General features: G+C 37.6%; 5 protein-coding genes across 8 annotated transcripts; 2 read left to right on the top strand and 3 right to left on the bottom strand.

Moving 5' to 3' along the window:
• The first annotated feature begins 2469 nt into the window (after nt 1–2469).
• Nucleotides 2470–5279, top strand: LOC113695178 (small ribosomal subunit protein uS3x). Its single transcript, XM_072055081.1, has 6 exons — nt 2470–2627; nt 2769–2916; nt 3102–3273; nt 4473–4527; nt 4618–4749; nt 4891–5279. Exons 1-6 carry the CDS (start codon nt 2598–2600, stop codon nt 5053–5055), a joined length of 702 nt encoding a protein of 233 aa, XP_071911182.1. The 5' UTR covers nt 2470–2597; the 3' UTR covers nt 5056–5279.
• On the top strand, nt 5271–9860 carry LOC140003957 (replication protein A 70 kDa DNA-binding subunit A-like). Of its 2 annotated transcripts, none has more exons than XM_072055079.1 (2): nt 5271–7193; nt 8081–9860. In XM_072055079.1, the coding sequence occupies exons 1-2, from the start codon at nt 6934–6936 to the stop codon at nt 9744–9746; spliced, it is 1926 nt and encodes a 641-aa protein (XP_071911180.1). In that variant the 5' UTR covers nt 5271–6933; the 3' UTR covers nt 9747–9860. The 2 variants fall into 2 exon arrangements, with proteins under 2 accessions (XP_071911180.1, XP_071911181.1); XM_072055080.1 differs by having other exon boundaries at nt 7143–7257.
• A 432-nt stretch (nt 9861–10292) lies between these two features.
• LOC140009464 (uncharacterized) lies at nt 10293–10854 on the bottom strand. Its single transcript, XM_072055082.1, has one exon. The coding sequence runs from the start codon at nt 10757–10759 to the stop codon at nt 10385–10387; it is 375 nt and encodes a 124-aa protein (XP_071911183.1). The 5' UTR covers nt 10760–10854; the 3' UTR covers nt 10293–10384.
• A 409-nt stretch (nt 10855–11263) lies between these two features.
• LOC113692737 (mechanosensitive ion channel protein 10) lies at nt 11264–15076 on the bottom strand. Its single transcript, XM_027211260.2, has 5 exons — nt 13058–15076; nt 12831–12954; nt 12256–12549; nt 11956–12161; nt 11264–11843 (listed from the first exon to the last, which is right to left on the bottom strand). Exons 1-5 carry the CDS (start codon nt 14554–14556, stop codon nt 11564–11566), a joined length of 2403 nt encoding a protein of 800 aa, XP_027067061.2. The 5' UTR covers nt 14557–15076; the 3' UTR covers nt 11264–11563.
• A 6218-nt stretch (nt 15077–21294) lies between these two features.
• On the bottom strand, nt 21295–25357 carry LOC140004281 (mechanosensitive ion channel protein 10-like). 3 transcript variants are annotated; one of them, XM_072055078.1, is made up of 6 exons: nt 24127–25355; nt 23684–24027; nt 23478–23601; nt 22799–23092; nt 22509–22711; nt 21295–21665 (listed from the first exon to the last, which is right to left on the bottom strand). In XM_072055078.1, the coding sequence occupies exons 1-6, from the start codon at nt 25177–25179 to the stop codon at nt 21401–21403; spliced, it is 2283 nt and encodes a 760-aa protein (XP_071911179.1). In that variant the 5' UTR covers nt 25180–25355; the 3' UTR covers nt 21295–21400. The 3 variants fall into 3 exon arrangements, with proteins under 3 accessions (XP_071911179.1, XP_071911177.1, XP_071911176.1); XM_072055076.1 differs by having other exon boundaries at nt 23481–23601; nt 23684–25357; XM_072055075.1 differs by having other exon boundaries at nt 23684–25355.
• Between the last annotated feature and the right edge of the window lie 1685 nt (nt 25358–27042).

Genomic DNA, 27042 nt, shown 5'->3' with positions numbered 1-27042 from the left:
TCCTCTTTGCATGTACTAATTAGCAGTCGCTTCATGTATCACTTAAATGGCGAGTGATTAGTAATATCCCAATCCTTTTAATCATCCTCCAACAATACGTGCTTGCTCAATGATCAGATTAACACATTTTTTAATTACTTTTTTACCTGATATACGTCAAATTGCTAAAATACACATTTATATAAAAATTTCAAAAAAATAGCAACGTGTCTTTTCTTTTTTGCATATTCCTGTAATATCCCAATCATTCTCCAATAATGCGTGAGTGCTTCTTCTTCAATAAAAATACAGTTGGCGGGAAAAGGATTGGCTTTCATGAATTACTGCAGCCTTTTTCTAAAATCCAAGCTGAGTGTCTCTTTCGTCCAAACAATTGGACAAGAGATTATTTTTGAAAAAATGCTGTCGTAATATTTTTTGTGATGTGATGTACGTGAGATAAAAAGGTGGTTGAAAATATGAAATTATAACTAAGAAAACATATTCATAAATGTAATCAAACAATTTTTTTTGCAAATATCTAAACAGAAATATGATTAAATGGCCATTGCAAGCTTGTGTATCATGACAAATTATGAGATGAAGGGTATTTCTTTGCCAAACCAAACGTGACAGAATTCCAATTTTGGAAGTTTTCATTTGACCCCTCTCAGTTAGGCCTGTCAACGGGTCGGGTCTAGACCCGGATCCGGACCGGATCCGTGAAATTATTGCGGGTATGGGTAGGGATTTAATTCCGTTTCCCAGGTCCGGATCCGGATCCGTTTTGTCAAACAAAAAAAACGGGTCGGATACGGAATATAGTATTCCGACCCGTATTAGACCCGGATCCGGATATAAATGAATTAATAATTTAAAAAATATATATTTATCAATATAATTTGATTAGGGTGATGTATTTTAATAAAGTTAATTTGATTTCTTTTCTTATTTGGTTTTTTCTTTGCATTAGTTAGAAATTAGTTTACAAATATATTTTTTTCTCATTTTTATTAGAAATTATAAATTTTGGTAAATTTGTTCGGGTAGACCCGGATCCGGATCCGGATCCGGAACATAGAATAAAAGACCCGTCGGGTAAACGGGTCGGATCCGGATCCGGCAAAGTAATCCGGGTCCGGAATAATGAATTCCGGCCCGTTGACAGCCCTACTCTCAGTCTCAACCCCCAATTGAGTTACTCCATCCATGGTGGATGGGGACCCAACTTTGGAAGTTTCACTACTATCTTCAGTTGTATTTTTAAACCATCTATGAATTTTGGGAATGACATTGGATGGACTAATACCGCAGGTAACAAGAAGTCTATGACCAGCTTTAAGGTACTCTCTAAATGAAAGAAACTTCGTCCATTTTCTCTTGGAATTCACTTCATGTGACATCCTATTTTTCAACTGAGTTTCTTTTCCAACTTGATTTGCGTCATCAAGACAAGTTTATCCTGATTAAATATAAAATCCTTAAACAATGAATAAAGGAGATCTTGAAGTACGTACTGATCCCAGAGACGGGCAGCCGATGATCATTCTGATTTAAATATATGCGGTTTTCGGTTGACTAATCTCTCTTAATTACATTTTATTATTGTTTCGAGACGATATATCTTATCACGTTCCATCATTGGAGTAGTTAGAAATACATTGAATTCCACCGCATCATTTTGGTACGTATTACCAAAATATGTTCCAATTTCGCCAGCGCCCACTCTATAACTTCATTCTGCCCCGGTGATACTTCAATATAAACTGTTGAACTAAATATACTGCTGCAGACCTTTTTTGTTTTTAATTCTTTCATTTTACAGCACAAAAATAATGTAGGTACACTTTAGATTTTACGGGCGAACAAATTTATGGCCCAAAAAATTGCAATTTGCCCACCTACTATTTTTTTATTCTTTTATTTTATGGAGAACAACTACTGATAATGTACATGCATGCACTTTAGATTTTTGGTCTAAAAGAATATTTCGGACTTTACAAAAAGAGAAGGTAAAAAAAATATTTTTGATGTAAAGGAAAGCTCCAAACTTTACAAGAGAAAAAAAGCAGGCTATAAAAGAAGATTTCAAACTTTACAAAAGAGAAGGGAAAAAAAATATTTTTTTTGATCTAAAGGAAGACTCCAAACTTCAATAGAGAAAAAGAAGGTTTAAAAGGTAGGCTCGTCAGCCTTGAGAGTAGAGTCAAAATCCCATGGCCCAGCAGCACCGACTTCTTAGTTCTTACAGGGCCCAATATTTCCCCGCCGTATGATTTTAAATACTCCAACCAAAGTGGACTTTTTCAACAGGCTTAACAAAGATTTCCCCAGACACTAACTTGTATACGGCCCCGCCGAACCGGAGGCAAAAGGAGCCCAATTCGCTAAATCCATTGACAAACAGCGCTGCACAGAAACCGATCTCGACCGTCCGCTACCCTCAGGCCGAGACTGGTTAGATCCCATTTCCGCCGTCGGATTATTTCTTCCTTCCCCACATATAAAAATAAAACCCTCTGGAAAATAACCCACCCCATAAACCCTAAATCAAACAAAAGCATAAAGCCTTGCGCATTGCATCTGCAGTATACTCGCGCCGGAGATCCCACCCCGGCATGGCTTCTCAAATGAGCAAAAAGAGAAAGGTCATTCCTCAGTCCATACTGTTTATTCAAATAATGCCACACTTGTAGGTGTAAACACAACTGTTGGCGAATATTCATTATTTATTATTATTAAAATTTTTTTTTTTTGGGGGTAACGAATTTCTGGTGGGCAAATTGCAGTTCGTAGCAGATGGAGTGTTCTATGCGGAGTTGAACGAGGTGTTGACTCGTGAGCTGGCGGAGGATGGATACTCTGGCGTGGAGGTCAGGGTAACTCCCATGAGGACAGAAATCATTATCCGAGCCACTCGCACCCAGAATGTTCTCGGTAACTACTACTAGAGTTTAATTATTATTAACTTTCCCGATGTTTGTTGAATTCAATTTTTGTTTAATTTGGACCTGTAGTTGATGATTTTTAGTTGGTTATGCAGTATTGGACTGTTTCGTTTAGTGTTGGTGTAGAAATTTAGTGGATAGGGTTTCTCAGAAGGGTTCTTCTGATTCGTTTAGGCGAGAAGGGGAAGAGGATTAGAGAGCTTACGTCGGTGGTGCAGAAGAGATTTAAGTTTCCGGAGAACAGCGTGGAGTTGTATGCCGAGAAGGTTAACAACAGGGCACTCTGTGCCATTGCTCAAGCTGAGTCGCTTCGATACAAGCTGCTCGGTGGCCTTGCCGTCAGGAGGTAATGATGTTGGGTCCGTATGCTAGTTTATTAGTAATGTTTTGTTCATTGCATCCTCTTGTAGTTTTTGCCTGTTTGATTAAATGGTGGGATGTTGGTATGATCTCATAGATATGAACAGTCTTAGCAGAATTTCGTCTTTGTCTGTATGAAGAATGATGATGACCGTGTCTTTATTTCTTTGTCATATTTTGCCTTGTGTTCTTGTTTGTTGCAATTATGTGCCAGTAAGTTGATAATGTTATGATGTTTTGCAACTTGTACCATACTGTTAAGTAATAAAGTTTTCTTTTGCAACTTGGTAGGTTAAAAGGAGTTGCATATCCTTATCATTCTACATTTTAATTGCTTTGTCATCGACAAAGCAGATTGGTCTTCTGCTACCAATTTTGTGTCGGATGATGACTATAGAAAATGTTTTCCTCTGTGCTATTATTTTCATGAACCTTATGATTGTTCATGCGATAATGTTTCAGAAGGTACATTTATTTGGGATAAGGAAATCCTAAGTTCTTTCACTATTTGTTTCCAGGGTCTCAGCAGTGGATGTTCTAATCGGCACTATGAACTATTAAACAAAAGTTTTTCTTCTGTTTGTTGACAAATGAAAGGGAATTATGCTCATTAGCGTGCTGTGTTCCATTTGCTCCGTCATCAACAAAGCAGATTGGTATACTTAGTATCAATTTTGTGTCGGATGATGACTAAAAAAAATTGTTGTCCTTAGCATCTCGAGTCCTTGTCAAATTGATGATTGTTCATGGAATATGTTTTAGAGGACACATTTGGTTTACAAAGGGAAATCAGAGGTTACTCTTAGTATTATAAACCTGCATGTGGCAGCTGTTTTATCAGGTCCATATAATCAACCATGTGGATTTTGGAAGTTGCTTCTTTGCTACCATTTTTTGTTTAGTTTCTTTGTCATTGACGAAACAGATTGGTATTCTCGTACCACTAGTGTGTCAGATGATGACTAGAAAAATGACCTGCTCTATGAGGTCATCTTCACAAATGTAACAGGTTTTCATGCTGTAGTTTTTGAGAGGATGAATTTGTCCCAAAATGTGAAATGATGCGTCCTTGCAATACTGTGATCTTCTCAATGCTGGAATGTGAAACATACATAATATTCTTTTACTAGCAGTACTTCAATTTTCTCAACTAGAAGCTTTTCTGACTTGGTTTCTGTATTTCAGGGCATGTTATGGTGTATTGCGATTTGTGATGGAGAACGGAGCCAAGGGATGTGAGGTACTTAATTCATATGAATTTGACCTTGCGCTGTTGTTTAGCCCATCCTACTTCATTAGATTAGTATAACGTACTTGTTTCATCTTACAGGTCATTGTCAGTGGAAAGCTGAGGGCTCAACGTGCCAAGTCTATGAAATTCAAAGATGGTTACATGATCTCTTCTGGACAGCCAGTCAAGGAATATATCGATTCTGCTGTCAGACACGTTCTTTTGAGGCAGGTTGGTTCTCCCCCTCCTCCCCCATCTCCTTTCCTTCTTTGGCGATCTGGTTATGCATTCAGGTTACCTCTGATTGTGGCCCAATCATGATATTGTGCTGCGATATTCTTGTCATCTAACTGGTCGTGTATACATATACAGGGCGTACTTGGTATCAAGGTAAAGATTATGCTATCTTGGGATCCGAAGGGAAAGATGGGGCCAACAACTCCCCTCCCTGATCTTGTCACAATTCATCCCCCCAAGGAGGAGGAAGACTACATCAGGCCGACACTGGTGGCATCTGAGATTGAGGTCCTTGCATAAAGCAACATTGGCTGTCTCCTGTGACTGTTGCTGGCTGATGTTATATTTATTCAAATATTTTTAAGGATTCTTTTGGTGAAAATTACTATGCTAGGTGATGTAGAACACGCCTTGACAAAATTTTTGACTGTAGAGCCTGAGTTTTGTTCAACTGTATCTTCAAAGAGATTTTGTTTTCTACCCTGTTGTCAAATCTAAAAAGTACTTATTAGTTTGTTCTCTTCTGTTTGATTTGAATTTTTAAGCTCCAATGCATTAATCATTTTTCTTTTTTGGGTATTGAGATATTGACTGCTGTTCTCTAGAATAGATGTATTCTAGTCCCAGATTTAGGAAAAGCATATTGATTGGCTAAGCTAGTACACGGTAAAATGGCTAATTGGCTGTTTTACCCGCGTATTACGTAAAAAATTGTGGAATTCATTTGCTAGGATTAGGTCTCAATTAGGTGGCAGTAGTATTAAGGTTAAACTCTCTGTAGTGGCTATAAATATTTTTAGTTACTTGTACCAAACAGAAAAGAGTAATTCCTAGGCTATCATTTAACTTGTATAAAAATACTTGTGGGAAACGTAAACGAAATAAATCTGGAAAATGTTGACCGTGACGCTACTGTTCTCGGCTGCCTGTAGCGGAGTAACTTGCTAATGCGTTGTTATTTCATAGTTTCTGCCACTTTAATTAATCCCATCAGAGTTTCAAAGTTCATCATATCATATCATCGGTGAACCACGAAGCGGGCAAAATGCTGCAACAAGCTTAAATCTTTTAATATGTATTTCCTGACTTTCATTTCAAATCTAGACATTTACGCGTATAAATTCGGGTGACTTGGGCCCCGGTTTTGGCATAGTTTCAATTTTCAAGGGGGGAAAGCATGAGACTCACGGCCCAATTTGGAGAAGAACCAAGTGTTTGTTTTTTTTTGTAAAAGGAGAAGATCCAAGTTAAGAAAGGGTTGTGATTAGTGACAAAGGCAATCTGCGTCGTACTAATAAAGAAGATTAAAAATCCCTAATCTGAAGGTTATTTGTCGTTTGTAATTTGACCACGAGTCTGCACTTGTCCAGTAATTTACTAATTTATCCTCCAACGACCTCAGCAACCGCGGTTTCTCCAAGACTTGGAAGTAGGCCTGTCAACGGGTCGGGTCTAGACCCGGATCCGGATCGGATCCGTGAAATTATTGCGGGTATGGGTAGGGATTTAATTCCGTTTCCCGGATCCGGATCCGGATCCGTTTTGCCAAACAAAAAACGGGTCGGATACGGAATATAGTATTCCGACCCGTATTAGACCCGGATCCGGATATAAATGAATTAATAATTTAAAATATATATATTTATCAATATAATTTGATTAGGGTGATGTATTTTAATAAAATTAATTTGATTTCTTTTCTTATTTGGTTTTTTCTTTGCATTAGTTAGAAATTAGTTTACAAATATTTTTTTTTCTCATTTTTATTAGAAATTATAAATTTTGGTAAATTTGTTCGGGTAGATCCGGATCCGGATCCGGGACCCGCCGGATCCGGATCCGGAACATAGAATAAAAGACCCGTCGGGTAAACGGGTCGGATCCGGATCCGGCATAGTAATTCGGGTCCGGGTCCGGAATAATGAATTCCGGCCCGGACCCGGCCCGTTGACAGCCCTACTTGGAAGTCAGTTGCGGTTGCTGACCCCCCGCCATTTTTTTCCCCTCCTAAACTTCAATCTCTTTCCCGAAAATACCCCTAAGCTCTCCACCATTTTCCTATTTAAAATCCTTTCTTCAACCGCACAAGTTTCCTCTTCGGCAGGCAGACTTCTAATTCAATTTCTCATTTTCCTAGGGTTTCCCCATCCATTTTCGTCTATTGAAAAGAATTCAAAAATGCCGGTGCACCTGACGCAGAATGCGGTCTCGGCGATAACCGCCGGCGACGTGAACTCGAAGCCGCTCGTACAGGTTCTGGATATTAAGCTCATTGGCTCCACTCAGGAACGGTACCGCCTTTTGATCTCCGATTCGGTTCTGACTCAGCACGCGATGCTCGCCACTCAGCTCAACGACTCAGTCAAGTCAGGCCGCATCCGCAAGGGTACCGTCGTTCAGTTGATTGACTATATCTGCAGCACCGTCCAGAATCGCAAGTATGTTAATACTCTCAGCTTTAAGCATTTGAGGAATGATATATGTCTTACATTAGGTCTGGAGGTAATCAAATAGTTATGTCTTTGAATTTATTATAATCTAGCTTTCAATTCTGTATGATAATTTTTTTTCCATGTATTTTTTTTTTACCATAAAGATGTCTACGAGCAAATCTTTGCTTTGGCATCTCGCTAATTATTTCATTTCAATAGCTCGTGCCAGTTGCATTGATTAAGTTATGTGTTTTAGCTGTCGTTTGCTTTATTCAATTATAACAAATGGTGAAACATAGGCGTGTAGGACAATGTTCAAACCCGCCTTTCATATACTTTCTGAGGAGTTTAGTTATGTTTTCCTATGATTTGAAAGCAAAAGATATGATTTCACTTTCACCTTAGACCTGCTTGTTTCGATGTACTCAAAATTTTAAGGACTGAGAGACAGCTGGTGGAGGAAAGCTGGCTTGGCTTGGAGAAAAACAGCCAATGCTGCTATTTATGAACGTGTAATTGAATATGAACCTACCAGGGTAAAAGATAGTTACATCTCTTACTTTTCAATTAGCACCAGGAAGAGATAAATCTATTAAAATGAGAAATCAGATGGTACTACTTCAGCAAACTAAGATGAGCATTACTTCTGCCAAACTGCTGGATTAAGTATATGCTTTGTACTTTGTTAAGTTAGGCGTCCACTTTGCTTGGTTTGTCAAGAAGATTACTCTGTTGGATAGCTTGTTTAGGAAAAAGTGTTTCATGAATTTATGTTCAGGCTTAAGAGAGTCCTAATATGCCAAAAAGCAGTTTCTATGATCTTTTTCTGATTGAAAGTCGATTTTATCTCTTGTTTAATTTTGACTTGAAAATTTTTTTAATCGTTCTTGCAGGATAATAGTTATCCTAAATATGGAAACTATAATTCCGGATTGTGACATAATTGGGAACCCAAAAATGATTGGCGACTTGGATACAGGGGTTCAAAGATCAGTGCCTGATAGGAATAACGGGTCTGCGACATTGACTAACAATAACAATTTGGGTACTCAAAACTCTGGGCGTTCAAACTTCTCAAACAACAATAATTTGATCTCTCGTAATTCAGGGAGCAATAATGTACAGAGTTTCAGGCCAACAGTTCAACCCGCATACCAACCTCCTCCAATTTACAAAAACCATGGTGCTATCGTAAAAAATGAAGCCCCAGCACGCATTGTTCCAATTGCAGCATTGAATCCTTATCAGGGTCGTTGGGCTGTTAAGGCAAGAGTGACTGCAAAAGGAGATCTTCGTCGCTACAACAATGCCAGGGGAGATGGAAAGGTCTTTTCTTTTGATCTTCTTGATTCTGATGGAGGGGAAATACGAGTTACCTGTTTCAATGCCGTTGTTGACCGATTTTACGATATTATTGAAGTTGGGAAAGTTTACATGATATCAAAAGGTAGCTTAAAACCAGCTCAAAAGAACTTCAACCATCTGAAGAATGAATGGGAAATATTTTTGGACACGAGTTCAACTGTAGATCTTTGCCCAGATGAAGACGCTTCAATACCACAACAGCAGTTCTCATTCAGGCCTATTAGTGATATTGAAAATGTTGAGAATAATTCCATATTGGATGTTATTGGTATAGTAATTAGTGTTAATCCTTCTGTTCCTATCGTGAGAAAGAATGGAATGGAAACACAGAGGAGAATCCTGAATTTAAAGGATCGGTCTGGAAGGAGTGTTGAGTTAACTCTCTGGGGAGACTTCTGCAACCGGGAAGGCCAAAAGCTACGGGAAATGGTAGAAGCTGGGCATTTCCCTGTTTTAGCTGTCAAAGCTGGAAAAGTTAATAACTTCACTGGGAAATCAGTGGGGACTATTTCTTCCACTCAGCTCTTCATAGACCCTGATTTTTCAGAGGCTCACATCTTAAGGGACTGGTTTGATGGAGGAGGAAAAGATGTTGCTTCCCAGTCCATATCTAGGGAAATTATGCCTGGAGGATTGAAGAATGAAATACGTAAAACTGTGTGTCAGATCAGAGATGAAGGCCTTGGAAGATCAGATAAACCAGATTGGATCACTGTCAAGGCCACAATATCTTTCATAAAGACCGACACTTTTTGCTACACAGCTTGTCCACTAATGATTGGGGAAAGACAGTGCAATAAGAAAGTAGCGAGGTCAGGAAACTCTAGATGGCTATGTGACAGATGCAATCAAGAATTTGAGGAATGTGATTACAGATATCTTCTTCAAACCCAAATTCAGGATCATACGGGGCTGACGTGGGTGACTGCTTTCCAGGAATCTGGTGAGGAGATATTGGGTTGTTCAGCAAAGGATTTGTACTTGTTAAAGTATGAAGAAGAAAATGAGTTGAGATTCGCTGAGATCATTAAGAGCTGTCTGTTTACACAATTTATGTTCAGGCTCAAAATCAAAGAGGAAATATATGGTGATGAACAGAGAGTGAAAATTACAGTTGTCAAGGCTGAGAAGGTGAATAGCTCGACAGAATGCAGCTATCTACTTGAACAAATTTCTAAATTTTCTTTCCGTTGAATACATAGGAAGACAGAATAACTCAAGGAACAAGGTGTTCCCATTGCCATAGTTCTAGTTCTTTGTATATTGGAGATACAAATTTAATTAGAGATTTCCATTGATTTCTTGCCATATTCACGCTGAAAAAAAGTGTCTTAGATTGATTACTGATGTTTGAGTTGGGCTCCACGATTACTAACTCATTTATTAGTGTGATTTATCATCTTATAGATATCTTCGTCATTAAATTGTTTTTTTTCCATCCAACAGTGACATCGTCTTTTATTTATTTATTAATTCTTTTGTTGAAAGCTGACACGGGACTGAGGCATAGCAAATGATGATGAAGATCCAGGATTTCTCCGCTTGTCTTGCTCTCATTTTTGCTTCTAAGTTGGTCTTGAATTTGATTCTTTTCTGTGATAGGAGATTCAGTGTTTTGTTTGAGCCAGTAAATTGCCATTTGGTAAGCTCAAGCTGGTTTTCCTTGCTCGACTTTGGACTGGAACTTAAAAAATTTTGACATTCACGTCTTTCCAGCACAATAATAATTGGAGGCATGAATAACTCTAAAGTGCAAACATTAGTCATTACTAGCAACATAGATACAAGTTGGGAGAGAAAATTGGAATGTGTGTATTATTCCGAACAGTTTTTCAGCTCCGCTTGACAGGATCAAAGTTGGCAACAGCTATTACAGCACCAAAGAGCAAAGCAAGGACCACTCCTCCAGCAACAATGCTCAGCAAGAAGCTCTTGAGGGACGGTGAAAGACCAGAATCAGCAGCCTCAGCCACATCCGGAATCATCATCGAAGCAGTCAATGCAGCTGCTGTCAATCCAGTCACCGCCTTTTCCTTGAGTGAAGAAGCCTTGACCTGAAACTTGGCAATGGGCTTTGCTGCTGCAACAGCATTGGAGGGCCTCACTGGCAATGGCTTGAAGAAACTGTCTGCAGTTGGTAGCCTCTTTTGGCTTGCGTAGGTCAAAGGCATGCCGCCCATAGAGACTGCTGATGTAGAGGCCATCATTGCTTCTCTCAACCTCTGAAGCCCAACAGTTTCTTTGTCTGAATTTTGAGAGTTGGATGTTGTTGATATGGCTGTCTTTACATAAAAATGATGGAGCAAAGAGTGTTGACGAGAGGTGGAAAATGGAGATGCGATTGTCTCTCTTATTCTTTGTCCTACGTGGCAGCTCCTCCAATGGGCTATCTTGGATAGGGTTATCTAATTCACAAGCCCGCCAATCAAATAATAGAGAAAAAGAAAAGGGCTTATGGAACAAAAAAGAGTTTTTTAGTGAAATTGGAGCCCAAATTTTATTTCTGAGCATTAGAAATTCTGTTTGGATTAGTATTTACCTTTATAGGGTCTACTTCAAAAGCACGAAGACAAACTCACAGTTTCAGCCTCGGTTCAAAAACAAAAAAAAAAATGGACTACACCCAAGATTTTTATGCATTATGGAGAAGCATCAGACGACATTCTTTTATACATTCAAGCCGGTATTCCCATCCTTATGTAAATCCAATGTTGAGAACTTCTAACTTTATATTACTAGTATTAAAAAGGAACCATGAGCTTCAAAACTCAAGCAAACACACTCTGCCCGGTGTCTGTTTTACTGCTTGCATTCGCTCAGACTCGGGTCTACATTGGTTTATTGCCCAAAGGCCATAGCTACCTGCCTACCAGCATTTTTAGTTATTACTAGTATATTACAATTGGATAAGTGCTTTAGTAGCAGTTTTGATGACTGGAATATGCATACATTCTAGTCATACATAGCACTCTACTACAAGATAGGCGTCGGCTGTCTTCATCTCTGAGAACTCATCTCGTCTGCATAACAGATGCAGAAGTTGCCACTGCAGATCCAATGTAACTGATATGCAGTTCTTGAGGGAGAAGATGATATTTGATACCAACATCTTCAAAAATCTTCTTGAGTGCTAGCATAAGCTCAGTCCGACGATTCATCTTCTGCAGGAAATCTTGAAAGTTCATTTTGTGATTGACAAAAAGAGCCATTTTCATCTTGTTCATTTGCTCAATCTCTTTAATCTGCACGCTATGATCTGGGTGCCAATGATGAGGATTACCATCTATGTACCTGAAATTGCTCGTTAAGTTACCGACTAAAAAAGAAATTTAGCAAATATTGATAGCTGCTACTTTGTCAAGATGATGGCAGTACTTGAAATGAGGAAGTGGAGCTAGCTTACTCTTTTATTTTTGCTTTGAGAGCTTCAATACTTTCAAATGAAGTAGAAACATCAACGTCAAAATTCACAGTATCACCCATCTTATCGGGGCTTCGATTAAAATTGCCGATGGATTTAGTAGCCAAAGCAGCATTAGGATAGTAAATCATTTCGTTGTCATATCTATAAAATGCTGTTTTCAAGATATCCATCTCCTCGACAATCATCTGTGAGCATAGATTGAGTTAGCATCATCATCATGTGCATGATCAAAGAGCATAGATTGGGCTATCAGTTAGCCTAATGATCTTTGTGAATTACCTGAACGCCATCAATGACACAACGATCGCCGACATCGAAGGGGTGCATGACAAATACAAAAATCATGGCCTCAAATACAGTCCGGCAGGTGTTGCCAAATATAAACACGACGAGTAAGATTTGGGATGACAAAAATACGAGTACTTTGGTTGTTGCGAATCCCATCAGAAGTAACCACACAACAACAATCAAGACAAGAACGACTCCAGACAGAATTCTGTTCAGCTCTTCAATAGCTGTTTTGGCGTCTTTCAATGAATGTGACAAATATTCCCTTTGCTTGTAGATGTTTACCTGGACCATACAGCAGGTTAGTCTACTGAATACAGTGCAATGCAAACCAAACTCAAAATTTTGAGATTCATCCTCTATATTAGAATGTTATTTACCAAATTAGGTTTCGTTTTATTTTATTCAAGAGGAGATGCCTCACTAAACCAATTGTTGAGGTTCACGGAGAAGTTAAACCGTGTAGGTAGACTAAGCCAAAGACAGACAGAAAAAACATAGTAGTAAAGCTGATCAGGTGAAAAAAAAAAAGAAGCAGCAGCCGAATGGAAGCTGCTACGGCTTACCGCCCAATCAGTTAAAGACTCCTTAGATATCTTCCCTTGTTCCGCCACTTTCTCAAACCAAGCGAGCAGACAGGTTCCATTCTCCTTATTCATAAAAGGTAAAAGATCACTCTTTTTGATGTACCTTCAGGAATTGCGAAATGATACGCGTTAAATCTCCTGAAAGACAAAACAAAGGAATCAAATTGACAAGGGTAAACGAATTTATGCACGAATATATGTCTTACTCGCGGCCACGCCTTCTAACATTGTTGAATATTAGGGAAGCAGCTTCTTCTGCCTCAGATCTGCTGGTAATATCCCTCTGTTCGCCTAGATCATCGAGGCTCCCATCAAGGGCACTTGAAACAATAGATAACTTTGAGCTCCTTATCCTATCAATCAAGTTTTTCATGGTTGAAGCAGGCATTTTCCCAGCTTTCATCCTTCCTAGCTTCTTTAATGTTATCTCCTCTTTCTTCTGTACATGATTAGTCTTTTCCTGCACCACCTTTTTGTGATCTTCTACCTCAATTTCCTCCTTATTCTCTTTATTTCTCCACCATTTTGGAGGTCTGAAACAACAAAATTTACCACTTGGCCGAGAATTGTCTCCATTTTCTTCTACTTTCGGCATCGGCGGCACGGACAGCATCAAAAGAACACACTCATCAGAGATGGCCTCTCGAATTTTCTCAAAGAATGTCTTCACATGAAAAGAAGCAGCTATGAGCTTTACCAGTAGAGTCTTCACCATCCACATGACTGCCCCAATAAGAGATGAAACAACAGCCTTAGTGATATAGTTCAGAATCTTGGTGGTCTCCTTTGACCGATTTACACCTCTATCAATCAACAGAACCCATGCCAAAAGAACTAAACCCAACCAAATCACAACCCGCACGCTCTGCTTCACACCATGTAGGAAATACACGACTCTCTCATTGAACAAGAATTTGGTTTCGATCACGAAAACAATGGCATCCTTAGCCCACTTGGTTACCAAACGACCGCAGAATATCACGGCAACCAGCAAACACCATTTCCAAAGTTCTAAACCCCATAGTATACTAGTCTTCAGATTGGGAGCATATAAGCCAGCAACCATCATAGCCATTGCACATATAAACAGTATCCATTCAACAATAACATCCATGGCTTTCAGATTCTTACCTATTTTCTTAAACCTTTGAGTACGTGCATTTTTCTGATCGCCCTTATGCTGCTCCTTCTCCACTTCATCATCATCTGTATCATCACTCTTGTCATCATCCTCGTCACCATTGGCTTCTGCTGGTGGCAGGTTACCAGCTCTCATAGAATTAATCTTCTCGGAAAGTAAGCGCCTGGCAGTCGAGCTAGTAGCCCTCAATTCGCTGCCTTGGCCAAACAAAGTCGAGCTGGTAGGATTTGATTCTTCCACTTCCAGCACTCTTGATTTGGTCTGTGAAAATTTGGACTTCTTCATTGATAGGTTTCCAAGCTGGAGTTCACTAAGTGTTGAATCAGACTCACTGATCCTTGAAGAAAGCCTGCGCCTCAGATTCTGAGAATTTGTTGAATTCCCATCTGATGCCTTGTCCTGAACAGAAGCATTTGAGAGGGAATGTGCTCCAGATTCAGGTGTTGCTGAATGTCTAGGGTAGCCACCTTGCAGGCTGGTCTCAGATGCTTGTGAACTGCCTAAGATTGCAATTGCAATATCACCTCCATGTGGCTTCAAGTCATTGCCTTTTTCACCTTCCATTAGCCTCTTATGCGCATCAAAATGCAAAAGAAAAGGGAATCTACTTTTCTTTCTTTATTTAGTTTCTTTCTCACTTCTAGAACTCTAAAAACCAGCAGCTCACTGATCACCTTTTCTTGAAAGCCAAGAACAAGTTGCACGTGAAATTTGTTCCCTTGCCATAGCCTAGTAAAAGACAGCAGATATATAAAGGAGCAAAATAAAGCTGTTCTGCAACCAGAATGGAATTTGACAATGAGTGCATCGCCAGGTGAGATATATAAAATGCCCCAACAACTTTCTGTCGGATGTTCTCAACTATTCTCCCTGATCGTATTCAGACATGTGCACAATTCACCCCTGAAAAAAAAAACCCCCCACAATGGGTGTCTGGAAATTAGGACTAATCGTTGCCTTTTTTGAGCAGTTGTTTATCCTTAAGTGACTACTGTATCGATTGATTAGTAGCAGACTACCTCAAGTGAGTAACTGGGAAAGGTTTGTAAAACATGTGCAGAGGCCGCAGAACACAGGACATTATAATTTATAAATGTGTCAGGTTCACACCTATAGCTAGTTGAACATAAATAAATGAATAAACCTGTCACATGTCGAATCCATCTCAAGTGCAATCAATTAGAATTTGCAATCCTCATCTACACTGTGAATTTGTGATGCAATAAAATTTGATGGGACAATTTCAGAAACCTCCTTGAGGGGAGATTTTGACAATTTCACTTAACTCCCTTTGAGATTTTAAAAATTATACATATCTCTCTTTCTCTCTTGCCATTTTAAATGATAACAACATTACTCTTAATCATTTTAATGAAATTCGCTTGTTTGGTATGCTTATACTAAGATTGTGTTTTAAAATTATTTTTCAGTCTTTTTCCATCTTATTCCTCTCTTTTATTTTTCGCCAACAAAACTATAGAATTACCACTATTGTTTCTAGATTTTATTTTAATTAAATGTCAAGTTAGGTGATTTTTTGACAAGTTAACTTTATATGCAATCCAATGTTTTTGTAGATCTTTGTTTTCTTTTCCTTTTTCTTTTTTGTTATCAAAATCAACAATAAATCAAAAAGAACTAGCCCACAATTTCTACTAAATTAAGGTAATCCTACTACTCAAAAAATTCACAAATTGAAAAAGAACTATTTCAACACTTTCCTCCCTATTTTATAAATCTAAATTCATAATAAAATATCATCAAAAGTATTCTATCATAATGATAAAATTATTATTATTATAGTTGTTTATCAAATAGTAGATATGGACATGAAAATTTTGGCACATTTTTCTTATAATTATGCTAGATAATAATGCAATTATATCGGGAAGTAAATTAAAACTCGTTATATGAAGGCATTGTAGGGTATTCATCAATGTTGTTTTAAGGTTTGGTTATTAAAACTATCAAATCAAGGGTGGCATATGCAATTTTATAAATCTCAAGGGAGCTTCGTAAAATTATCAAAAAGTTCGGGGGAGGTTTCTAAAAGTATCCCAAAATTTATTGCATCCAGCGGCCACGTCCCTGTAGTGTAAGCTAGAGGCTTTAGTTTTCCAAAGAGTAATTAAATCGGCACAGTAATACGTACTTTGCTTTTAATGCTACATTGATGGGGAGTACTAGGAATACACTTCATTTTGATTTCAAGATAATTTCATAAACCTTCCCTAAGATTTTCAGTAATTTCGTTGAGTTCCCTTGAAATTTTTAAAAATTACACCCATCTCCCTTAATTTAACACTTTTGGTAATCAAATATTAGACTTTGTCAAAAAAAAAATTTATATAAATACCTTAAAATGCCCTCAAATTATAAAGTTTAAATTACTATCCAACATAATTGTAATATATTTAACACAAATGTAAGAAAAATTTGTCAATTTCTCAATACCATATTTATTATTTGATAAGCAATTATGACAATAGTTCCACCACTATGATAAACCACTTTTAATGGTGATTTTAGATGGATAAGGGAGATAAGTGTAATTTTCAAAATCTCAAAAGAATTTAGTGAAATTATCAGAAACCTCAGGGAAGGTTTCTAAAATTGTCCCTAAAATCTCACTAGAAACTTCAGAGCGTCCACTTTCTGCCCTACTGCTTTATGGTAAATTTGTGAAAGTATTCCGCAACGGATCTTCTGTTCCACATCCTGTGCCACTCTCTGTCCCACTTTTTATTATATGGCTATTTCTCTTATATAAACATCATGTTTTAATTCTTTTTTGTTTCCTTAAGATTCAATAACTATTAATTAAGTAAAAAATAAATACAACAACTTCAAAAAAGAAAGTTATTGAATCTTAAGGAAACAAAAAAGAATTAAAACATGATGTTTATATAAGAGAAATAGCAATATAATAAAAAGTGGGACAGAAAGTGGCACAGAATGTGAGACAGAAGATCCGTTGCGAAAATATTCGAATAATGAATCTAACCTTTCCCACGCGATGGTATCCCGGGTTCGGACGCTGAATAGGTTCAATTCATAATCCTGATTTTCAATGGGCCTTGATCTTTGTTGTTTGACAAGTAGCCATCCTATACGATAACCAAAGGATATATACTACCATGGTTAGGTCATCAGCTCCACATATGCTGGTGTACCAACTTTAAGATTGTGGCAGCAGCCAACAGGTAGCTGGTGATATATGTTAGCCCCATTGATCTTCCAGATGAAATACAGTATATGATTATGGGATGTGCAATTTGCAATCCAATTCAAGCACATAAAGATTGATTATGTTTAACAAAAAAAAATAACTTGGTAGGGCTAAATAATAACATACCAGCACGATAACATACACAAACTTTTTCACAATGACTTGAGTGGGATAGCAAAGATTAGGAAATGCTCTCGGAACCCATTATTGACTTGATTGGATATATCACAATGTACTATTATATTCATGTGATCACAATCTTCCATTCAATAATTCGACTAAAAAAAGAAGAAAAGGACAAGGACCTGACAGTCTTTTTTTAATAAAAGAATTCAAACGTAACAAATAAATGATACACCACAAAATATCTGTCCTACTACACAAATTTTTGGTCAAAAGAGATAACGCTCACATAATTTTTGGTCAAAAGAGATAACGCTCACATAATTTTTTTTTTAATTAATCCATCCGAGATGGTAGTTTACAACAAAAAAGACGGGCATGATTGGGGGTGATATCAATTTAGGTGATGTAATTTAGGTGATGTAATAAAAGGATTAGCCTTTTGAAAATTAGTGGTGAATGACAGAGGATCTGATGGATGGATGGATCCCAGATGCAAAAAGACAAAAGGCCGTCCGGTTAAAGTGAAGATTGCCAACTTGCCATGCCCGCCGCCTCTAGTGGTGGAGCTCCTTGATTAGTCAATGAAGGCTAAAAGCAATGGATGACTGAAAGGAGAAAAGAAAACAACCCCGAACTCACCAATTCTACTACTACTACTTAGTACTTCCCAATTGCATTTGTTTGGAAAGCAATTTTCTAAAGGAAAATTGTTACTTTTTTTTAACATATTTTTTAATTATCTTTTTATTTTACATCAATTAGATGCATGTAAGGTCTTTGATTCAACTCTTAAGTATAAGTTCTGCCAGCTAAAACCGACGAACATGATATGATGTTCCAATTTGAAAATATGGCAATTTGATCAACTCATCCTGTATGTATGGTTATCTCAAGGATAGAGAACGGGCAGACCGCCCTTTCACTTCCCGTCGAATTCTTCAAGAATTCAGTTCCTGTCGAATTTAATTCCACTGACGATGATGATTCAGTCCTGTCGATTCCTTGAAGAATCCAGTTGGACCTGCCCTCTTTTCTGTAGTTGTCGGATGACGCAAAAAGAAACGGTTAATTAATTGCCAATGTTAGAGAGTTGACGGTCGACTCTTCTTCACTTTTTTTTTTCCCCAATGGATGGTTTAGATTGATATGTGGAACCGTCTTTTTTCTTCATCACTTTGCAAGTAAATGTGCACACCCCCTTTTTTTTTTTTTCTTTTCTAGTTAGAACTTGAAACCCGGTTAGTTTTTTCCCCCCTTCTGCTTAAAACCCGAAACCCATTAAGCGAATATGGTGCAAGTAATTTGTGTAGAACTTTTAAAATTGCCAAGAGCCCGAGCCGCTGATTGTCTTAATTCAAGAATTGCTGAAACGGGTCTGCCGTTACAACAACTAAAATTGTGACTGTGAATTTTGTGGCGAAGTTTGCATTCGGTGAGAACCTTGTATTTGTATATCAGACAGTTGCTGCACTTGTTATCCCTTCCTTTCTCCAGCAGAAGAAGTCATTTTTGGATAGCCCTGCAAAATTAAATTGTCTGGTACCAGCGCCGCGTTCAATGTTCATTATTCACTTCCTTAATAAACTTTTGCTCTTGATTGTTTTACTTTAAAAGGAAATGATAATTAATTGCAACTTTCTTACTTTATCTCCACTAATTGTTCCGCGAGCTTTGGTTGTAATTCGAGCTTTTAAGTAGATTTTGATTGACAACCACCAAAACCAAAACGAAAGGCAAATGGATTTATGATAGCAAAGCTAGGAGGAGAAGGCAACCCAAATACCCAATCACACAAGTTTGTTTGGATAGAAGTTTATTTGGATGATTTATTTGAGTAATTATTCTAGCACCTTTTGTAACGTGACATACAAAAAAGTGATTGAAAAGATAAAAAGACGATTGAAATTTATGAAACAAATTTTTTTTTTTTTCAAATCATCTCAATCCAAACACACTTGAGAAATTTTACAGAAATACCGTCAAATGAACTAGTAGTAGTAGTATGACACAAATTCGGTAAGACTAGATTGTGGAGTTTATAGTAACAATCCAGACCCTAATACAAGTTTGCTCGATTAACAAGAAAGGTTCTCTTTTCCATGAAAGGTCGTGTACTCAAATTCGTTGTCAACGTAAAAATTATTTTAGTGAAATAATAAAATGTTTGTAAGTGATCTGTCGATGTGAAAATTGTCGCGATGAAATAAGAAAATATCTGCAAGTGATCGGACACATCCTGTGACACATAATAACGATTGAAATCGAATTCTCCTAAACTTATAACTTTTATTTGTCATGAAATAGTAGTGAGAGAGACAATCCAGACTCAGGCACTCTTCAGCCTCTTCAAGGGTGTGCTGGCGCACACAACGTAGAGGGACCAAATCAAAGCGAAGACACCCAAAAGGATCCAAACAAGTAGGTTGTTGCTCACGCCGACGGGAGCCCAGTTCCACTTATGCTCGCTCATGCTCTCATCCACAAGTGCCAGGGCCAGGCTGTGCTCGACATGGTTGCAGCATTCAAGGATGCACCAGTCCACAACTTTTTTGACTCACTTTCCCTCCATGGAACACCTCGCCTTTCCCATCTTTACCCTCGCTAGCAATCCTGATCCATCCATAGTCCATACTCCTGCCCCGCAAAGGCTTATGGTCAAAGCACGTTTCCTGGACGCATCATTCCCAAGAAAGCTAGCTAGCTAGAGAATGTGGATGCACTAATTCACTAGTTTTTCTTTCTTTTTAAAAGGAATGAAAAAGAAATTGTCCATCATATTATGCTTATCCAGGACTGATCCAAAACTTGTAGACTCGCCCACACATGAAACCAAGACTTGAAAGAGGGAACATGATATCAAACACTAGCATGTGCGTGCAACACGAAAACTAGAAAAGAGTGAAGGCTTTGCTGTATTGTGGGGGGGGGGGGGGGGGGGGGTTGGGGTAAATTCCAAGCTGATGCATGACAGCATGTGAGCAGAATACAATAAATAAAAGATGACAGTAAAAAAGGGTGAATCTCTCTGCTTCGGAATTTCAGAAAAGAGGAGACATGATTGATACTTGATGGGTAATCAAGTCAGGCCAGCTGCTTTTCCCATAGTCCCTCCCTGGGTCTGATGGCGACTCTTTGCTCTATTCCTTCACCTCAGCGTAGAGTTCAACAGAATCAATGGGTTTGATGTGAATGGATGAATAGGTTTGTAAATCAATAGTTATTTGGATGAATGATTTGAATCAGTTCGATCCAAATCCCTCAATCCAAAAAAGAAAAGAAAAGAAAAGAGAAGAGAAGAGAGGGAGAGATTATTGATATTTGATGGGAAATCCTGATATTGGAGAAATGGGTCCGATTGGAATTACGTGCTGCCTTGCCATTTTATCTCTTCGCTTCATGGCGATATTAGTGGATGTAAAGCCAAGAACTGTCTTTTTGGAAGAATAGTGCACGTTTTTGGGTAATTGCCAATAATTACAGGGCATTGTTACGCTGCTCTGACCGACCATGCTTCCCAATGCTTGGTGCTGTCCCGTTCACTTTTATTTCATTTTCTAAGGTTGTGAAAGAGATTTTATTTCATTTTCTAAGGTTGTGAAAGAGAGATTAGATCAAGCCTTTTAGTTTTAGGCAATTATTAAAGCAGAACCCGGAAGAAAACAAAGGTGAATGATTGTCTGAATTGGATAATAACCCAAATAATAATAATGGATTCTTGATCTTTTCCATTGGATGACAAATCCATTCATACTAAACCAGAACCATGCATAATCTTTACTCCTTGAAGGATTTGGCAAACCTACTGCATTCTCAAAACGAAAATTTTTTGTGAATTTTTGGGGAAATTTTTTTTGAAATATTTTCTTGACGGATTGAGTAATTGGTATATTTTTATCTCGTTCGTACATATGGCTACAGTATTATTTTTCTACCAAAAAAAAAAAAAAAACTCCAAAAGAGGGTGCGTGTATGATTCCAAATGCTAATAATGCCACGAGCAACTTTGTTGCTATAGTTTTAAAGAATGAATGCTGAAGAAGAATATATCATCGTTCAATAGGTGTTAGATGGAGGAAACTCTGATCCAACATATCTGACATGCACTTCTTGAGGAAGAAGATGATAATTGATTTGAAGAACTTCAAAAATTTTCTTCAGCTCAAGGACTAGATCAGATCTGTGGCTGCTTCTCTGCGATGATGATGAGTTTATGGCATGAGTAACGTAGAGAGCCATCTTGAGCTTGTTCACATCCTCAATTTCCTTGATCTGGACGCTGTGGCTAGGCTGCCACTGTTCAGGCTTGCTCTCCAAATACCTGAAACACACCACAAAGCACATTGTCCATTAAAACACTACATCTACAACCAATTATGGAAGTTTCCTTCCTTTTCATTTGGGCTCCAGAAATGAAATGTAAAAGTACTGGGCAGCAATAGTCAGACTAAGTAAATTTCTTTTCCATAAAGACAGCGAAAGGAACTACTAATTTGTAGCCTCAATTTCTGGTTGCCAATGCAATTTGCATTACAGAGCAAGGTTTACTTGTACTACAGCAGAAACTAGAAAAGCAGGGGGAGTTCTGTGTATCCAGTTGGTTCTTTTGCCGAAATCAATCTCGTCGAGTGTGTGTTGGAACTAGAAAAGAACAGCTGCAGGATGGAACTAGAAAGGAAAATTGAAGTTGAACTGTCCAAAGTCATTACATGAAGCTTGGCGTGCGAAACAATAATGAAAAGCTGAAGAAACAGATGACACTATTACAGTTGCAGAAATCAATCCGAAACACAGGTGAATTGCGAACATCTTTCATGGAAAGTATCATCCTGTATCAGCAGATATCGAGTTCTTGTGAAACCTCAAATCCTAACGGACTAATGAATTGAAAGCTGGCTATTACCATGCTTAACTGGGAGGCTAATTTGGAAAATGAACTTAAACTTGAATACACTAAAATTCAGAAGCTCCTAATAGACTGTATTATTCCTTTCTGCCCCTGAAGCCTTCTCAACACAAATTGGCATCAGCCAACACCCATAAAACAAAGAGAAGAAGGGAAGGGCAGGGCAGGAAATTCTCAGAAAAAAATGAGAAGGCGGCAACTAAATATAGTTATCATTTCTTTCTGATGACTGATGAAATATAAGAGGTAGAGACATACCCTTTTAGTTTGGCCTTTAGAGCTGCTATGCTCTCGACTGAAGTGGAAAAATCGACAGAAAACTCCACAGAATCACCCAACGGTGGACTTCTATTAAAGTTGGTGATTGGTTTAGTAGCAAGAATGCTATTTGGATAGTATATCATCTGATTGTCATATCTCAAGAAGATTGTTGTCAAAATGTTCATCTCTTCAACAATCATCTGGAGAAGTTCAACGGGGTTAGGGTACACTAGGAAGAAGAAGTGGAATAGAAAATAAAGGATATGCACTTTGGGATAAGGGATCACCTGCACCCCATCGACAACGCATCTATCGCCAACATCAAACGGGTGGGTTCCAAATACGAAGACCATTGCTTCAAATACCGTTTTGGCTGTGTTGCCAAACATGAAGACCACCAGTAGAAGTTGAGATGAAATGAAGACCAACACTTTAGTTGTAGCAAATCCCATCAACAGCAACCACACTATAATGATGACTACTAAAATAATTGCAGAAGAGATCTTGTTAAGCTCTTCAACAGCTGTTTTGGCATCATTCAGAGAATGTGCTAGATATTTCCGTTCATTGTAGACCTTTACCTGTGACCAATCACCACTTTTATCAGAACTGAAAATAAAAACACTTCCATAAACAGTTTGTTCAACATTCTCCGTATTCATACATCTGTTATATTTGTGTTCTTGAACAAGTTAGTAAATCCCTATTTTGCAGTCTAAAGTTAGTTTTCCGAGTAAATGTTCAAAACCAACCACTCAAAATCTGCAAAATGCTTTTATTTGAAAAATCTCAGAAACATAAAATGAGTATTAGAGCTCAACTTCCGTGACCTGTCAACTAGTCAAGCTGATGTTATTGAAGAATTCATGATAGAATGCAAGAATGAACCGCGTTTAATAACTATATAAGTACTTTTCTGTGAGTCCACGAATCAATTTGAAATTTATAAGTAAAGACAGATCTCACCACCCAACTCTTGAAGGATGCTTTCATGATCTGTCCAGTTTGTGCAGTTCCTTCGAATAGTGGAAGCACATTACCAACTTCCTCAGGTGGAAAAAACCGCAAAAGATCTCCTTCATCAATATACCTAGGCCGGGATGAAAAGATTTTATGCAACAATCAGTGTCAACCAAAATTGAAGAATCTAAATACAAGGCATTTTATCTTACCTGTTGCCAGACTTGGCTACTTTCTTAAAAATATCTCTAGCAGCAGCCTTTGCTTCAACCTCACTTACAATCTCCTTCTGTGGAACCTCTTCGTCATCATAGCTCCGCTCAAGCACATCAGAAATAGTTGATAATCCTGAAGTCCTTATTACTTGAACTAACCCATTCATTGTGAAAGAAGAAATCTTCTCTCGTGTCAGATTGTAAAGTTTATCCACATTAACCACCTCATCCCCTTTCCCCTTTTGTTTCCCTTTCATTGAGTACTTGAAGCTCAACCTCCCGCTATTCCTGAACCGTCCAGCTGTATCAGCATTTTCCATCAATGCAGGGCCTGAAAGGGTCTGAAGAACATACTGATGAAAAATGGATTCTTGAATCTTATCAAAGAATGCCTGGACATGATATGAAGAAGCTAATAGCTTTACTAGGAAAGTCTTTACCATCCACATAACTGATCCAATAAGACTAGATGCAAGAGCCCTTGTAATATGATTCAGTACTCTCATAGTATGCCTTGACCGCTTGACCCCTCTATTAATCAACAGTGCCCAAGCTATCAGAACCAAGCCCAACCAAAGCGATACTCGAAAACTCTTCCTCAAACTATAAAGAAAATATAAAACCTTGTTCTTAAGCAAATAATTCCTTTCAATCACAAACACTAACAACTCAGTAAACCATTGAGTAACCAAATGCCCACAGAAAAACACCAATACCAACACACACCATCTCCATATGCGCAATCCCGAAACGTACAAACTACTCAATTTATCTACAGTTAAGCTAACAATCAAAAAACCCAATATGCTAAACAATGCAATCCATTCAATTAAAATGATAAATTCCACTTTTTTACTATGTCTTTTCTTTTCAAACTGATCCGGGATATACCCAGGCTGGTAAACTCCACCATCATCATCATCATCATCCTCTTGATCTTCATGATATCCTGGCGATGCCATTAATGGAGTTTTCGGGGTAATTGAACCTGTAGTCTTCGGAGTGTTGGGAGTACTAGTCCTTCGTATCGGGCTCCTGTAAGGCGAGGTTGTCGTAGGTGCAGGTGGTTGTATGTTACCGTCCTCAATAAGCTTCACTTTGGGAGGCTGTGGCGGCTCCACTAGTCTTGACTTAGGCTTGGGGCATCGAAACTGGGCTAATGGCCGCCTCCGAATACTAATACTACCGGTACTTGTTTCAGATGGAGGTTGGTTTGATGTTGATGGTGGATTCAGCACTGAACTACTCAACCTGCCCGTTGCTGGCGAAGAAGAAGAAGTGCTCATTTGTACGGTTGTTGACTGGACATTTCCTTGCTCCATTGCAGAGTAAGAATAGAATGAAGTAGTAGATTCAAGAATTGTGGGAGTTGTAGTATTTCCGTTCAACCCACCAATCTGTTTGGTCGATTGTGAAGTTTGTTGGGGATTTGGAATCATTAGTACAACCTCATCTGTCCCTACTTTCTGTTTCAAGACTGCTCCACCTTCCATTAAATAGCCAACAGTATCTAATGTGCTGCTGTAATCAAATGAAACTCCCGAGCACCAGATTTAGCTACACCCAATTACTGAATCAATCAGCAGTTATTTCAGTTGTTTGTTGACGATGTATACATGGAAAACTAAAAGGATGCCCAGTTTTGGATATGCTTCGGTGAGGGTCTGCCTCATGATCATGATTGGTCATTCTGAATGGGGATAATTGCAGAAACGCCCCTGAGGTTTCTAACACTAGCACTCATCATCTCCACCGTAGTTTAAGAAATAGCACTGACCTCCGTTGAACTTATTATTTGTATATTCAGTCTAGGCTAGAAAAAGTGCCATTAAAAAATTATTTTAAGTAATGAGATGAGAAATTTGTGCCAGATTTGCTAACAAAAGATTGTGAAAATTTACCTTTATACCCTGATTATTTGGAGAAACCTAATGAACAAATTTTGCAAAAGGAACCTTGTTTCTTGTCAATAAATTAAGTAACTAATTAAACCACCTGTAAGTGTTATTTTCACATATTTAATTTTTGTTAAATACAAAACTTACTAGTTTCCTTTTTGTAAAAATATTAGTGTAACACTTTTTGAATTTTACGTACAACCAATTATGCATTTAACATAAATTAAATGATTCAAAATAAAATGTCCATAAATAGTTGGTACTTTGTTCCTGTAATAGAGGAAACCCATAAAGAACTGGTATGTTATAGGTAATTTCTTTTTTTTTTTTTTTTTACTTTCACACATTTAATTTTTGTCAAATACAAAACCTACCAATTTCCCTTTCTTAAAAATATTAGTGTAACATTTTTTCAATTTTAGTTACAAATATTTATATATTTAATATAAATTAAATAATTCAGAATAAAATGTCTATAAAGAGTCGATACTTTGTTCATGTAATGGAGAAAATGCATAAAGAATTAATACTTTATGAGGCATTTCTTTTTTTAAAAATATTTAATTTATATTAAATAGATAACCTACCGGTTTCCTTTTTGTAATAATAATACTATAATATTTTTTGAATTTTACTTACAAATATTGATATATTTATCATAAATTAAATGTTTGAGAGTAAAATACTCATAAAGAGCTGATACTTTGAATAGGTAATACACATTTACCCATAAACTACAACCCTTAAAGTTTATTAATTATTAATTGATTTGTAGTATTTTTTCATTCCTTTGCTAATAGTACTTGGTATGTAGCACAAAGGGCACATCTAGCACAAATTTCTCATCTCACTCTCTAAAACTATTTTAATGGCACTTTTTTTAGTCTGGACTGAATATGCAAAGAATCAGCAAGTTCAAGAGAGGTCAATGCTATTTCTTAAATCACAGAGGAGGTGAGTGCCAGTGTTAGAAACCTCAGGGAGGTTTCTGGAATTTTCCCTTCTGAATGACTCCAGCTAACCCAACGACTTCAGAGGGACAATAGAAAATTGGTCATGCTTAGGAAATTTGCAGAGGGACAATAGAAATGCAAATGGACTTTTTTTTTTTTGGCTCTTTTCTTTTATCTTCAAAAATTTTTCTGTGTCCGGCTTCCCTTCTTGTTTTTATCTTTTCTTAACAAAATATCTCATCATTATTGCAAATGATTCCTTTTTATCGTCTTTTTTTTGGGAGCAGTTGCATGCTTTGAAATTCATTGTGTGGGAGAGTACCATTAATGCATGCAGTACCTAAAACAAAACTTATGATAATGAGAAACAATAATAAGGAAAAGAATTAGTGATTTAGAATAATTCGTAACTTCCAAACTTAACAACGGCTTTATAACTTTCCCGTTCTCCGGAAGAGAAATACTACTAACTTTCTTTTTTTAATCCTTTTTAAAATCGAAAAGC

The sequence above is a fragment of the Coffea arabica genome, chromosome 6e, assembly GCF_036785885.1.
Source record: "Coffea arabica cultivar ET-39 chromosome 6e, Coffea Arabica ET-39 HiFi, whole genome shotgun sequence".
NCBI lineage: Eukaryota > Viridiplantae > Streptophyta > Magnoliopsida > Gentianales > Rubiaceae > Coffea > Coffea arabica.
The sequence above is the reverse complement of the archived record's forward strand: the minus strand, read 5'-3'. Positions and strand labels throughout refer to the sequence as shown.

Bases quoted from the DNA above. Each gene is read 5' to 3' on its own strand.
- LOC113695178 (XM_072055081.1), top strand. From the start codon at position 2,598: ATGGCTTCTCAAATGAGCAAAAAGAGAAAG. The intron at 2,917-3,101 runs GTAACTACTACT...TGATTCGTTTAG, and splicing joins TCGCACCCAGAATGTTCTCG to GCGAGAAGGGGAAGAGGATT. The intron at 4,750-4,890 runs GTTGGTTCTCCC...ATACATATACAG, and splicing joins GACACGTTCTTTTGAGGCAG to GGCGTACTTGGTATCAAGGT.
- LOC140004281 (XM_072055075.1), bottom strand. From the start codon at position 25,179: ATGGAAGGTGGAGCAGTCTTGAAACAGAAAGTAGGGACAGATGAGGTT. The intron at 22,712-22,798 runs GTGATCCCTTAT...GAACTTCTCCAG, and splicing joins GCGTTGTCGATGGGGTGCAG to ATGATTGTTGAAGAGATGAA. The intron at 21,666-22,508 runs GTATGTCTCTAC...GGTGTGTTTCAG, and splicing joins CTAAAGGCCAAACTAAAAGG to GTATTTGGAGAGCAAGCCTG.
- LOC140009464 (XM_072055082.1), bottom strand. From the start codon at position 10,759: ATGATGGCCTCTACATCAGCAGTCTCTATGGGCGGCATGCCTTTGACC.
- LOC140003957 (XM_072055079.1), top strand. From the start codon at position 6,934: ATGCCGGTGCACCTGACGCAGAATGCGGTCTCGGCGATAACCGCCGGC. The intron at 7,194-8,080 runs GTATGTTAATAC...TCGTTCTTGCAG, and splicing joins AGCACCGTCCAGAATCGCAA to GATAATAGTTATCCTAAATA.
- LOC113692737 (XM_027211260.2), bottom strand. From the start codon at position 14,556: ATGGAAGGTGAAAAAGGCAATGACTTGAAGCCACATGGAGGTGATATT. The intron at 12,955-13,057 runs GTAAGACATATA...CAATTCCTGAAG, and splicing joins GTTAGAAGGCGTGGCCGCGA to GTACATCAAAAAGAGTGATC. The intron at 12,162-12,255 runs GTAATTCACAAA...CTATGCTCACAG, and splicing joins GTGTCATTGATGGCGTTCAG to ATGATTGTCGAGGAGATGGA.